This window comes from Mus pahari, chromosome 7, assembly GCF_900095145.1.
Source record: "Mus pahari chromosome 7, PAHARI_EIJ_v1.1, whole genome shotgun sequence".
Taxonomy (NCBI): Eukaryota; Metazoa; Chordata; class Mammalia; order Rodentia; family Muridae; genus Mus; species Mus pahari.
In genome coordinates, this window is record NC_034596.1 from 76,039,436 (window position 1) to 76,054,855 (window position 15,420).

Below are 15,420 nucleotides of genomic sequence, written 5' to 3' on the forward strand. Positions count from 1 at the left end.
GAACTCAGAAATCCGCCTGCCTCTGCCTCCCAAGTGCTGGGATTAAAGGCGTGCGCCACCACGCCTGGCTGTCAGAATTCCTAATTTTAAGAGCCTTTTCTACCTAGATTCTTTGACATCTCGAGAGATTTTCTCCTTGTTTGACTTATTAACTTGTTAGCTTTGCAAATAGCTACATATTCACATATAATTGTTAAATTTTCAAGCAGCAATATAAGGAAGATAGGTACAAGTTTTCTTTTCCGCAAAGCTTTTTTGAGGGTAGAGAGTATTTTTGATATTGCAACTCTTATGGGGGGTGGGGCATAAGTGGGTTTCAGGAAGTTAAGACTGAGTACAGCAAGCAGGGTTACAAAATCTGCTATAGCATTAATTATTCTGACTAACAAGGAACACTTTATGAAATGTAGAGGGTGAGGTCAGTTCTTCATGTGTAGTAGACACGTGTCTCCTCCAGAGCGGGTGGGACGTATGTTGTCACTGGCTTGAGTTCTGACAGTTCAGCCTTGTTGACTTAGGAATGGCTGAGAGCACAAGACTGTAGCTGAGATTATTGCCTGCAGATGACTTTGAGTGGTTCTGATGGCAGCCTGTTCACGTTTCCTAAGCGTGGGGATAGGTGCAGAGAGGTTTAGGGTCATAGGGAAAAAGCCTCTCTCCCCTTTAAAGTTGTTCACATTACTGCTGGGTTGCAGTAGTAGTGTTTTTAAGCAGATGTTTTGAGCCAGTATATATAGTTCACTTAGACTTATTGACAGCTATGCACAGTTACTCAAACTTGCCAATTCCTGGACTGAGAAGTTAGCTAGAGACTTTATTAGGTGGTATAGATTTCTGCTTTGTATCCTTAAAAGGAGACTCTTTTTTTTGTTTTGTTTTGTTTTTGTTTTCTGAGCTTTCTGGTTTTTTGAGGTTGTTTATACTTAAGTTTCTCAGTCTTTAGTTCTTTTTTCTTTTGGTTTTATATGTATTTGCTCTTAATCTCATTGAAGGCAGGGACAAAATTCTATGTTGTTCCTTTGCTTACCTAGGCCAATAATAATCCCAAGGGTGTCCTGGGGAAAGTCCACTTTGGGTGGTACTTCATTGTGGGTTGTCCTCTGTAAGAGGACTGACAGAACTAATTCTAAGGCCCATGAGTAGTAACAGCATGGGGACCTCCCTGTTGATTTATAATTCTGGTGAGAAGATCTTTGTCTCCAACTTTACGGTGAGGAAGTTGAGAAGCATATGAAAGTATTTTCAGACTGCAGGAATGTGGGTGGAGAGGACCTAGTAGATCCCAGAATCCATTGTAGAATGGGCTGATTTCCAGCCTGGGCAGGGATCTGGTGGCCCAAAGTGGAACCCTTTAGATCTGGAGTAGAGGAAAGGAGGGGAGAAGAGAGGAGAAGAAGGAAAATGAACAGGGAAAAGGAAGACCAGAGTGGAGGGGAGAGATCAGTAGAAGAATGTAAATGAAAACCATGGCATTTCTAAACTCTTCCTTAGGCTGGAGTAGTGTTGTTTGAATGGGTTTGACTTTATACTTTATCCATAGCCTCCTCTTCTTCTGGCCACCTAGTCTTTGTCTCTAAAGGTCAAGGCTAAAGGCCATCTTTATTCCTTTTTGCTTGAAGATTAGCATCTTCAAGCCTATTCTCATCTTATTCTTCCCATGCCTAGAATCCCACCTGCTTTCTTACCCTCCCACACTTCTCTTTATCATGCAAGATCCAGTTCAGAGTCACCTCTTTATAGGACACCATCTGTCCCCTTACCACTTATGGGTTTGAATGAGGAATGTTACACATAGACTTGGGTATTTGAACACTTAGTTCCTACTTGGTTAGAGGAGGTTTAAGTGGTGCAGCCTTGCTAGAGGTACATGCTATGAGACTTCTTCCTCACCATTCTTCCAGTTAGCCTTTTCTCTGCTATGTGCTTGTGATCTCTCAGCTTCCTATTCCTTCTGCCATGCCTGCTACTTAGTACCTTCCCTCTGGAACCATAAGCCAAAGTACACTCTTCCATGCATTGTTTGTGTTCATGGTATTTATCTCAACAGTAGAAAAACAAACTAATAATTTTTTTTTAAGATTTATTTATTTTATTTATTTGAGTACACAGTTGCTAGCTTCAGACACTCCAGAAGAGGGCATCAGATCTCATTATAGATGGTTGTGAGCCACCATGTGGTTGCTGGGAATTGAACTCAGGACCTCTGGAAGAGCAGTCAGTGCTCTTAACCTCTGAGCCACCTCTCCAGCCCCAAACTAATAATTTTTAAGGAAGGAAAATAGGCTTTGTTGTATGTACATAAGTGGAATTAACAAGAGTCTTTAGCTCTGGTCCTTTTCCTTAAGTGGAATTAACAAGAGTCTTTAGTTCTGGTCCTTTTCCTTAGGGGAATGTCAGCATTTTCCCCAGGAATAGAAGTCTAATGCTTGGCTGTCTTTGATTTGAAAAAGTCAACCAGATTGATAAAACTTAGGAGATTGTGGCCTTGGAAAACTGGAATTCTTTGTTTTGAAGATTATAATGCATTGTATTAAAAATCCTAAAAACATGCTCCAAACTCTAGTGACCATGTGATGGTTAGTTACTTGGTAGGATTTAGAATCACCATGGAATTACCTGGATGTGTTTAGGAGGGGTTAGTTGAGGTGGGAAGACTTGACCTAAATGAGAAGAGTGGCACCATTTTGTAAGGCTGAGGTTCCCCAAACTAAATAAAAAGGAGAAAGGAAACTAACTGAGCAGCATGGTTCATAGCTCTCTGCTTCTGACTAGCTGCCTGACATGACGCTTCTGCCACTGCCTAGATGCAGTATAAGCAGCTTCACATTTTTGCCAACAGCCACAGTGGACTCTTCCCTCAGTGTGTGAACCAAAAGAAATAGTTTCTTTATGTTGCTTTTGTTAGATATTCTGTCACAGCAACAGACAAATGACTAATTCGAGACCCAGACTTTCCAGGTTTTTTGCTGTGAAACAGTTGGGTTTAGTATTTTCATAATCAGCATCAAGTCCATTATTTAGCAAGTTTGTGTTGACAGAAGGTAAGCGAAGGGATGCAGCAAGAGTAATGGCATGGAGGGCTTTCTGGGAGCCAGATACTGAACTGGTTTGTGATGGAAGCTGTCACTTGGCAGCGTATGAGATCATTAATGGTACCAGGAACAGTACCCTGCCCTGAGATTTAGGCGGAGCTGTGGTATAGCACTCTGATTACAAGAATGTAATGAGTACATGGCTAGGCTTTGACACTACTCTGAACTAGTTCCACGTGACATGTGCTCTGGTGAGGGACTCAAGCCCTACACTGGAATACACATAGAAAGGTCTTCTGAAAAGATTGGGATAGTCACTGTGATGTGGGGGAGAAACCTAAAGGCAAACAGGAGTTAGTAGGCAGAAAAGGCAGGAAGGCATAAGGAGGTAACATGTCTTTTCAGTCAGGCTGGCTTGTATAAATAAATCATAGTTCAGCCATGAACACCGAGTGTTATTTTGAGCTAGATTCTCAAACTCTGTCCCCAGTGATTGAGTCTATAATGTTGGAATGGTATTGCACACACCAGATAGGGTGGTGACAGAGATTAAATGTTGTGGATATCATCACTTTTACAGTATGAAACCTTAGGGTGGCAGACCACAGCCAGGTGGTGGGGACCTTGGAAGGGAAGAAAGTAGTGTAACATCTGCTGTGTGTCCTTCCCTCAGAACTTGCCAGGTTGCTTTGGGTTGTGGTAGGGTGTAGGATGGTGCATGTGTTTGTGTGCACATATGCTTGTGGAGGCCAGACGGTTGGTTAACTTTGGGTGTCTTCTTTTATTGGTATTGATTTGTCTTTTTTGAGATGGGGTCTTTCATTGAAGCTGGAATTTCATAAATCAACTAGGATGGCTGGCTCGTGAAGTCCAGGGATTTACCTGTTTCTGTTTACTCAGCAATGGGTTCATAGGCACAGTACCACATCTGAGTTTTTGATTGGGTGTTGGAATCTGAACTCAGACTCTGATTGCATACCAATCACTTTACCAATTGAGACACCTCCTCAGCACTCCATTTCACTTCTGTTAAAACTAGCATTCAGAAAAACCAAAACAAAACCCCAACTGGAATCAAGGACACTGAATCCCTAAACTGGTATACTCATTACTGTGGACGGTGAATGTTTGATCACTTTCACTTTGGTAGAATATGTTCAGAAACTGAAGTTTCCAAAAAGAAAATTGATGCCTAACCATAGTCTAAAATATTAATGAGTTTAGACCACACGGCACCAAAAGAAAAGTTTAGTGTCCTGCAGAGAGGCAGGATGCTGCTGGTAGAGATAGACACCCTTCCCCGTGAGTGTCAGAGGTGAAGAAGAGGAGGAACAATCTCTCCTGTAGGGTCTGAAGGATTAAAGCATGCAAGAAAAACAAATACTAAGGGATTGATTCTAAGCAGGGAAGTAGGGAGGGTTAGAGGAAGATAAATTTAAGTACAAGCTGTGGGAGAAGATTGAGGATGATAAAATTGGTAGTTGGTCTTCTATTTCCCTTTGAGACAGGAATTGGCAGGCTCATTTGTGCAGCCTGCTTATGGGGAAGAGTCCAAATAGGTCCCCCTTCTCCATCCTGTCCTACCACAGCTCAGCTAGCCTATGGAGACATGTCTGACAGGAGTTTCTTATTTCTCTGATGCACTGTGAGGGGTCCCCTGTGGATCTTGGCTAGTGTCATGGATTTCTTGGGGAGGCCAATGGATGTGAGAGGGAAGGGAGAATACAGAAGGTATTCAGTATAATAATACAGTGCCATCTGGCCCATGTGGATTTATCATTTGAGATCTGCTCTACTGGAGTAATTGTGGAAATAGGGTGGGGACTGCTCTATCTGCTGTGTTCTAGGTTTCAGAGAACTAGCTTAACAGAGATAGATACATCTCAGGTTTCTTTAGAATGGCTTTCAGTAAAGGGACCCACTGGTTCATGTATTATTCTTAGCATCCTGTTAGGAAGATCAGAGACTTTGTGGTTCAATTAGCCCTTCTTGCATTGAGAAGATTGGTTATTAGGCAATTTTTAAAAATATAGTGTTCACTTTTTATGTCTTAGGTCATAATGACTTTCACTGGTAATCATTTTTAAAGTTGTATGTTTTATTTAAAGGATTTAAAATCAGTTTATAATGTTTAATGTTAAAAAAAACAAGTTGGTTCCAGGTAAATGTAGGAATAGTTAAGGTGTGTTTAAGGAGATTTGGAGTGTGTGTGTGTGTGTGTGTGTGTGTGTGTGTGCACGCGCACGCGTATACAGGTGCCTGCCAGAGGATAAGATTCTTTTGGAACTGGAGTGACAGGCTGTTATGAGTTGTTAGGTTTGGGTGCTGCGAACTAATCTCAGATACTCTAGAAGAGTAATATGTGCCTCTAACTGCTTGTCCATCTCATCTCTTTAGCTCCCCAAATAATTTTTCCACAGACAATGGCCATATCAGACAAAGGTATTGTAGTCAGGACTGTGAATCTGACATCTGTTTTTCTATTGAAAATGAGTCCTGTTATAGACTAGAGAAACAAGAGTCTAAGAAGAGAATGTATGGAGCGAAGGACAGAGAACAGAGGAACCAGCAGAGTTTAGACTCTGGTTGACAGTGTCTGAGATGCTGGATTGTGTATCACAATACTGACTTCCTGGCACATACCAATGGAAACCCACTCCCTCCACTGGTGTGTGCCAAAATGTGTCAGAGGGCCCACAGTGATTCCCATGATGAAACACCCTTATAGGTAGGAGTAGTGTACTCTTTGTCAGTTTATGTCCTACCCCACTTTTGCTGAAATACTAATACTTAGCCACTACAGATAGTATTTGGGCAGAATGGCTTCATGTTAAATCTCTAGTCATTCTGGAGAATGAATGAACCTATCTTACCACTTTCAGAGCAAGTTTTGGTCAAGTGAACAGAGGAGGGTGTAAAGATCCTGAATCCACCCACCAACTTAATTTTATCGTTTATTTATTTTGTAGGTAGGTTGGTTTAGTTTGTTTTGTTTTGTTTTGGTTTGGTTTTGATTTTAGTTTTTTTGAGACAAGGTTTCTCTGTGTAGCCCTGGCTGTCCTGGAACTCCATCTGTAGACCAGGTGAACTCAACAGAGATCTGCCTGCCTCTGCCTTCCAAGCGCTGGGACTAAAGGTATGAGCTACCACTGCCCAGCACCAACTTAATTTTAAAACTAGAAAAATCTAAATATTAAAGGAGGACCTGGCAGGCCTTTGCCTTGTCTCCTCCAGATTTGTTGGTTCTTGGAAACTATCCAACAGAAAGGGGTGACTTGGTAAATCCCCATTCTGGGTTACCTTGACCATCTTATCCCACTACTATTCTGCCCTTTCTGGTAGACTGAGTTTTAAAAGGCAGCGTTTCAGGGAGCCTTTCCTGAGCTTGCACTCTGTGTTATGAAGGAACAAGAACCTGAACTGGGGTACTGGCCATCAGTCCCATTTCCAAGGACACTTTCTTTTCCAAGGGGAATGATGCCTCTAATGCTAAGATAGATCTCTTTCTCTGTCAGCATGATTGTTAACTTGCTTTGATTTTGTTCTGTGAGGAGGGACTTTTGATAAGCAGCACTGAATCAGAATGGCATGTATCCAAGGACTGACTTGCCAAAAGTGAAAAAATTGTGTGTTGCTTTCCTAGTGCCTGCTTCCAGAGAGGAGTGATTTCTCATGCTGGTCATATCCCCACCCCTGTACTCAGGATCACCACACTGCACTGCAGAGCTTCATGGGCTGATGCCCTGTCTTATTTCCAGGGTGCACAGGATTGCTAGTCAACATTCTCCACTGTCTGGTACAATGTGGCCTGTGTTGTGATGGATTGAAGCTACAGGAAATTATATCTATGTCCCTCTTCTTTACTGTAGTTTCTCCCTTAATAAGCCTTGGTTGTCTTCCTCTGCCCTGCTCACTTCCATCCTTCCCTCCTTACCCAACAAACTCCATAATGCCTTCCATTCTGTCAGAGCTGCATATGTATGTTGAGTGTGTTGGTATACACATGTTGATCATCAGAGACCGTGTATAACTGTATGACATGTCCCTTCAGGGCTCTCAGTTCCCTTCTCTTTTTGTCCATGTTATTCAGAGTAGCTGTGAGTTCCAGAATGTTTTGTCCTAAGGGAGTTTGCTGTTGTGCAAGTTGAATTTGACCCTGTTTTCTGCCTTTCTTTCCTGCTGGAGCCTGGTGATGTTTATATTGGCAAGCTAAAGGACTTCTGACTTAAAAGGAATTAACATACTGCCTCAGAACCATTGTCTGGCCCTGTCTTTCTACCCTGTGGCTAGGGAGCCAAAGATTTCCCAGCCCTTGTTAATTGTTAGCCTCTCTGATCCAGCCTGGGCAGTTTCAGGGTACTCAAGCACTGACTAGCCCAAGAACTCTGTTGAAACAGGGAAAGACTGAGGTTGGTTTGATTCGTTTTAAGTAAAATCACCAGTCTTTTGATGATTCCATTAATTTCCTCCCTTCTAAACATGCTCTTGTTAGCAGTAATTGGAAATCACGACTGTTTCTCATTTCCTTTCCCACACTGCTTTAATCTAGGCAGCTGGATACTGCACACTGCCTTTTCATCTGCTGCAAGTATGGTTTGAAGATGATTTTAATGACTGGCTTTGGCTGGATTTCCCAAAGCTGAGACAGTTGCTGTGATGAAGCTCATATTCACCTGGAGTCTGGGTGGGACAGGTGGGGAAGGGTCCTACCACAGAGGGCTCTCTGGTCTTAGAAAGTATCTGAGGTTGTTTCCAGACCCTCGTGGCCCAGGTAGGCATGCAGAGGCTTTAGCATCAGATTCCAGACAGCCTATGGTAACACCTACAAACAGTTTCATAGATGTAGTTCTAGTTCTTGTACTTTTCTATTCTTGACTCTAAAGAAAAATAAATGATTCAAACTACTTCAGGAGGCCAGAGAAGTAACAGATATTTGTAGCTACAGCTATGATGTAAATCAGATTTGTGTATATTATATTATTATGTTGTTATCCTTGTAAGAAGCATGGCACAGTTCATACAGGATGAAACTGGAATTTGAACCTACATCCTCTCATTGTAAATCGAATACTTTCTAAAAAAAATTTATTTATTTTTATTTTATTTATGAGTGTTTTGCCTAAATGTATAGATGTGCTCCATATGCATTCCTGGTACCTATGGAAGCCACAGAGGATGTTGACATGTGAGTAATAGGGGCCCAGCTTTAGTCCTCTGTAAGAGCAGCAAGTGCTCTTAACCACCAAGCCCCTCAAATATTTTTATGCTGTATAATTTTGTCTATTTTGTTTTAAACACTGACCTTCCATGCCATTGTCTAGTACTGTTTTTTATTATTTTTATTAATTAATTAATTAATTTATCTATTTATTTATTTTTGGTTTTTTTGAGACAGGGTTCTCTGTGTATAGCCCTGGCTGTCCTGAAACTCACTCTGTAGACCAGGCTGGCCTCGAACTCAGAAATTCACCTGCCTCTGCCTCCCAAGTGCTGGAATTAAAGGCATGTGCCACCTCGCCCAGCTGTCTAGTACTGTTTTAATGACTTAAAATAGTTTGCTATTTTGAGACACAGGTTGGTCTCAAACTTGTTCCAGCCTCATAAATGCTAGAACTGAAGCAATGCACTCCTACCTATTTGAGTAGTAAAAACCATTTGTGTATGTACTCATAGGAAGAAGGGTCCTACAGTCTAATTGAAAAAAGGATAAGATAGAGGAAATCTTAGTTTTTCTTGTAGTTCACACATTGAGCGGCTTCTGTCTAGCAAAAGAAGAGCTGAAACTTTATCTGGGCCTGGTAGACAGGATCCAAATCAGAGGATTTTGAAGAAGGGGGGAGTTGGTTATTAGTTGACTACTTGGCACTCTGGGGTATAGAAAAGATGCTGAAATTTGTAGGGATCCTTTTGCTCTACCTGAATAGAAATTGTAGGTAAAGAAGTCTTTAAGTGTTGCTCTCTGCCAGCAAGCTGTGACACCAGGCAGGTGGTAGCAAGTGGCACTTTGTATTGTTGCAGTCCTATAGGCCTGTGACATTTGGACTGTTAACTCTACAAGTGTTATTTTGTGTGGTCCTAGGAAGTTGGGAAACTGGTATTTGAATCCATATTATCTCACCTATGAAAGTGTTTTGTCTGCATGTATTATGTCCACCATGTGGATATACATACAGTATGGCCACACAGTTCTTAGCTGTGGCTGGCATTGCAGCTTCCAGGAAGGCCATGGTATCAGGATTCCTTACCACTTAGAAGCAGCCAATACTACAGCACTTCTCTAGTCTGGGAATTGGAATTCCTTAGCCCCTAACACTGACCTAGGTTAACAGTTCTTGTTCTAAGGTCTAAGATCTTTAGCCTTTTGACATATCTCTGAACTCTTCTGGCAACTAGAATGCACAGTTTCTCCTTTTTGGCTCCCTGCGGCTTAATCCTTCAGCCTCATCTGTCTGTCCTCACTTGTCAACTTTCTCCTTCTGTCTCCTTTCCTCTTGCCCTGGTTTCTCTTTAACTGTTTGGCTGTTTCATCCTCAGCTGTTAGCTGGTGGCCATGCTATTTTCAAACTAGACCTGCCAACTGTTTGGCTTTCTCTCCATACAACTGTTTCTCAGCCTGCACTATTAAAAGGAGGGAAGAAAAGACCACTTGATAAACTTATTGGCCCTGGTGCAGCAAAATTAAGAGGAGGCAGCATAGGAAAGGTATTCCAGCTGGCTCACTAAGTGAACCTGAGCACCCTGCTTATAAGCAAGGGATGGATATTTGGCCTAATCACAGCCATTGAGGCTTGTATGTCGGACTAATCAGCTGTGCCTCCTTAGCATCAGTAGTCTCTGCTAGGTCACCAGAAGTACTTCCTTTTTGGCCTAGGATTGCAAGGTCATCTAGAGTTCACTAGGGCTGTGGAAACAGTCTGGTGAAACTGTTTTAAACAGCCCTTGCTGAGGCTCTGCCTTTAGGAGCCCAGGCAATTAGTTGCAGTTTTCTCAAGGCTGGATGGAGCATTGTAGATGGTGGGAGCTGGTATGAGGTAGTTGGGCTGGCTATTTGACTGACAGGTTTTTTTTTTTTTAAGTCAGGGCAGAAAGATAGTTTAACAGCTGCTAATTGGGTTGTCAAATTGCCTCATCCCCCCCCCCCCACCACCACCACAATCTTTGCTTATTTATAGGAATACTTTTAATAAGAACTCAAAGAACTTACTGTTAATACTAACAATGACTTTAACAGTGCTTAACACCTGCCCGGTGCCCTAGGGAGTGGTGGGTCCTTTCCATCTGCCCCAGTGCCTCTTTTCATTTGCTGTGCTTTCAAAATCAGAGATTCCCATCCCTATATAAACCTGAAGAACAGACCAGCAATCCACATTCTTTAAAAAAAAAAAAAATTAAAAATGTGAAACAATTTCTTAGATTCCCCAGTCCTCCTCATAGAAGAGGCAATAGAAACTTTACTCCCTTGTCCCCATCATTCTGTGGCAGTTGGTGAGGGTGGACTGCATGAAGACACTAATACAAGAACATTCTGGTGCCTTCTGTGGTTTCAGAAAGCATCACGGATCAGGGATCTGGGTTTTGACATCATAAAGCTTGCCATCATCTAGGCCTAATTGAAATCAGGGGAAGAATGAATGTGAGGGGAGTGGGTGAGAAAGGATGTTCACTAAGTTGACTACAGTAGCTGAGTCAGTTGCTAGCCTCACTTGAAAGGCAAGGTGGTAGGCCATTAAGTTCTGGCCTGCTTCTAGTTACTCTTGCTACTCTGACTGGTAAGAGTACCTTTACAGTTCTGATCCCATTTGGGGTCTTAGGTTTCATATGAGAGTGTTTTGAAGAAGGGCAAGGTTAGTTTCAGCATTGATGGAAACAGGTCTACCATGGGTCTTGGCAGTTTAAGTGAGTTCTTAGGATTTCTGTCTGTACTTAGAGACCAAATGGAACCTAAAGTACTGAAGATTAGAAAACAGTTTTCAGGGTTGGAGAGATGGCTCAGCAGTTAAGAGACTGACTGCTCTTCTTGAAGGTCCTGAGTTCAAATCCCAGCAACCACATGGTGGCTCACAACCATATGAGCCGTAATGAGATCTGATGCCCTCTTCTAAGGTGTCTGAAGACAGCTACAGTGTACTTATATATAATAAATAAATTTTTAAAGAAAAAAATAAGATGATAAGAAATGATATGCCTTAGCTTGGGGACATTGCAAAATACTGTCTAAAGGCTGTTCAGGTCACTTCTGGTAGCCTGAGGCAACAGCTGAAGCAGTTGTTAATCCCTTGGAGGGGCCCAACCTTTGCCTCACCTTACCTAGACTTAGTTCTTGGGAGAACTTCACAGAGTTGTGGCAACATTGCCTGAAAAATATAAGAAATTATTGGTTAAAAATATTGTAGTAGAAAGAACACTTATTTATATGTAGTATCTTTGAGATCCTAGCCTCTTTAAATCTGTTGCCATTTCTCCAAAAATTTGCAAACATTGAATAAACAATATATATACTTGGATTCTCAGCATGGGAAAATGAGCTGAGAGAATTGCATAAGTCCAGAAGTAAGAGACATGATCTCAAAAATAAAACAACAATAACAAACCAATTTGATAATACTTGGGTTATAGGCTATTGTGTATTTAAACATATATTCTTAAGCAATATAGAGTGTATGTGTTTAATTTTTTGTCAGATTTATTCATGTATTTTATGCATGGTTGTTTTGCCTGTATGTATATATGTGTACCACATGCATTCTTGGTGCATGGAGAGGTCAGAAGAGGGTGTCAGATCTCCTGGAACTGAAATTATGGATGTTGGGAATCAAACCTAGGTCTACAGCAAGAGCAACAAGTGCTCATGATTGCCGAGTCATCTTTTCAGCCCTCTGTATGTGTTTTAAAGTGTAATAAGCTTTTATAACTTTTTCACTTTTTTTTAAGATTTAGATTTACATATATTCTGCTGCATTAATACAACAGTTGTAGCGTTGAACTTATTTGTAATTACCATTAATAACTAAATTATAATAGTAAATGTAATTGTGTTAATAAAATAAAAATATTGTCATTGGTTGATCGGTAGGCATTTTTCCTACTGTTTAAACAATGCCACAAAGAACATACTTGTACATGTGTTATTAGATGTATTTATATACAGGTTTGGACTTGGTAGTAAACACCTTTAATTCCAGCACTTGGGAGACAGAAACAGGTGGATTTGTGTGTTTGAGGCCAGCATGGACTACATAGTAAGATGTAGGCCAGCCAAAATTACATACAGAGATCCTTTTTAAAAAAAAAAAAAAAAGCTATGTATACAGGCCTTCCTAGCATATACCTCTAGCAGCAGGGCTGTTGAAGTGTGGGAAGTGTGTGACTCCAACATTGTGCATCTTGTCAAGTACTTCTACTAAATAGTTGTGCCAGTTTATGCTTCTGCTGAAATAAAAGAAAATTCCTTTTTCTCAACAATTTCTCAGCATACTTTTTATAGTTGATATTAAATACTAAAGTGTTGTCTACCTAATGAACAAGAAAAGAAATCCTGGGCTGGTGAGATGGCTCAGCGGGTAAGAGCACACGATTGCTCTTCCGAAGGTCCTGAGTTCAAATCCCAGCAACCACATGGTGGCTCACAACCATCTGACTCCCTCTTCTGGAATGTCTGAAGACAGCTACAGTGTACTTACATATAATAAATAAATAAATAAATCTTTAAAGAAAAAAGAAAAGAAAAGAAAAGAAAAGAAATCCTGATGTCACTTTTAATTTTTTATTTCCTTTATTATCTCCTAGCTTACAAATTATTTAAACATTTTTAATTTTCTATGGCTGGGGTTCTTGGAGGGGCTTGACAAGATCAAAACTGTTTTCTTATTAACACAGATGTTATTTGCCCTTTTTGTATTCATCATATATGAAGCATAATTTGCAGAGGCAACATGATGTATCGTCATGATCTCACTAGTGTTAATATCTATTTCCTGTTATTTTAAAAAGAATTTATGAATAAATTAGCTTTTTTTCAAATATGGCAATAGCATCTTGCTTTAGTGGCTCAGGTGGTCCTTCATAATTATTTTTTTATTTTCTATTTAAGAGGCATTCATTCACTATGTTGTCCAGACTGGCCCCAGGTTCCTGGGATCAAGTGACTTACCTGGCTATTTTAGCTTCTGTGTAGCAAGGACTACGTGCACATACCACGACATCTGGCCTACACATGCATGCATAGTACTTTTCCCCCTACTGCTAATGCCTTTAATAATGGTAAAGGAACCTGAGAATAAAGAGTTTGAGAACCAATGCTGTTTTAACTATTATTTTACTAGTATTTATTTCCTCTGGGATATGCTTTCTTTGTACTGTTTCAAATAGTCTCTCAGGATACATGAGATGGCTCAGTAAGTAAAAGTGCTTTCCGTGTAAGCCTGGTGGGAGGAGAACCAACTCTGACCTCCACATGTACACTGTGGTATATGTGCCCACACATATAACATGTATAAATACACACTAATAATCATTTTTCAATGTAGAAAGCATATTCTCTTATTCTAGTTTTATAAAGATAGCCTCTTATATTTTCTTCTAGAAGTTTTAGAGTATATTTTATGATGGGTGCCTTCCATTTTTTAGGACTTGAACTACTAAAAATAATATTTAATTTTATGTCTTCCCCAAAATACCCAGTTTGAATATAACATTTTCTATAATTTCGTTATGGGTAGGGAATGGGAGGAGGGTAGGCAGAGATTCTGCCACCCTCTCCAGACTGTCTTTGTTGTTTTAAGAGAAACATCTAGCATTTTGCAGATTGCAAAGTGACTCCCAGAGGTGGTATATTGGATCCCTGGTCTACCAGTGACAGAGATTCTAGAAGCATCCACTGTCCAGAGGCACTGGTGTTCTTATTCCTGTTGTATCTGCTGGGGTGGATAGGTAGGACATAGCCAGGCAGTGAACTATAGTCAGGGGTACAAATGACAGCCCTCTCCAAGCAAAAAATAGCTGATATTCAAGGTCTTTTTTTTTTTTTACTTATTCAATTTACAACCCAGTAACAGCCCTTCCTTTCCTCCCAGTACCCTCTCATGCAAGTCCTCCCCCCATTCCGTCTTCCCCTTCCAAGAGAAGGGGACGTCCCTCTCTGGGAATCACTCCCCCCCAACCCCCCTCCCCACTCCCCACCGATCTCCCTTCTCTTTCCCTTGCTCTCCTAATGTTATGAATTTTGCAGGTAAATGGATGGAACTAGAAAATATCCTGAGTGAGGTAACCCAGACCCAAAAGGACATGCATGGTATGTACTCAATTATATGTGGATATTAGCCATAAAATATAGCATAACCACGCTATAATCAACAGACCCAAAGAAGCTAAATAACAAGGAGAACCCAATGGAGGATGGTTGAATCTTTCTCAGAAGGAGAAACAAAATAGATATCAGATGTCAATGGAAGGAGAAAAATGGGTAGGAGAGGGAATTGGAAAGGGAAGGTGTCTGGGAAGATGATATGTAAAGATATTCAAGGTCTTATATCTTATAATGGTTTTCCTGTCTCCAGTATCTTCCCTGTTCCTCTCTCCACAAATCTCCCTTCTATTATGCTGCTAAAATAACTCTTAAAATCTCACACTTGGAGCTGAGTGGTGATGGCACAAACCTTTAATCCAAGCACTGGAAAGGCAGAAGCAGGCATATCTCTGTTCAAGGCCAGCTTGGTCTACAGAGTGAGTTCTAGGAAAGCCAGGGCTACTCAGAGAAACCCTGTATTGAAAAACAAAACAGAATCTCAGACTTGGAGTCATTACACACAAAGCAGTTTCAGTAAGCCTTTGGTAAGATCCACATTCCATAGCAGCATAACCCCCACGTTTCCTTCCAACTTTTGTTCCAGAACTTAGAGTTTCCTGGGCATGGAGTTGTCCCCGTCATATATAATGGCCTATGCCTCCAGTACCTTGCTTATGCTGTTTTCTCTAACTCAAAGTCACTCTCCATTTGTCTCTCAGACCCCACAAAACTGAACTCTCATCCTGAGAAGATGATTCCCTTAGCCTCTCTGTTAACTCAACCATTCCAATTAAAATGAAGATTTCTAAGTTCGTACCAAATACAGGGGTGGGGAGGGTGTTTGTGCTTGCTAAGCAAACTCTCCACCACTGAACTAAATCCATGACTCCTTCAAGTTAACTTCTGTCTTTGCTGTAGTTGCGGCTTTGTTAGAGGAAGAAAGATGATGTGTCTCTAGCCCTTCTCTAAGTTCCTTCCCCATAAATTGTGTATATAGGGTTGGCCCCTGCTGTTTTGCAGCCTGATTTCTTTTTCTTTTTTTTTGTAGTAGCTTCAAGAAAAGAGGATTTCTTTTTTCTTTTTTTTTTTTCTTTTTTTTTTTTT

General features: G+C 40.9%; 1 protein-coding gene across 2 annotated transcripts in view; it reads left to right on the top strand.

Moving 5' to 3' along the window:
• The window catches only part of Susd6 (sushi domain containing 6), a 97,327-nt gene that overhangs the window by 51,907 nt on the left and 30,000 nt on the right, over positions 1-15,420 (top strand). The window contains exon 3 of one of the 2 annotated variants that reach the window (XM_021202057.1): positions 14,260-14,322. The exons of the other annotated variant lie outside the window; for it this stretch is intronic. Within the exon in view, the coding sequence (XP_021057716.1) occupies positions 14,260-14,322 (63 nt within the window). The remainder of the gene's footprint in view (positions 1-14,259; positions 14,323-15,420) is intronic. 2 annotated transcript variants of the gene reach the window in all.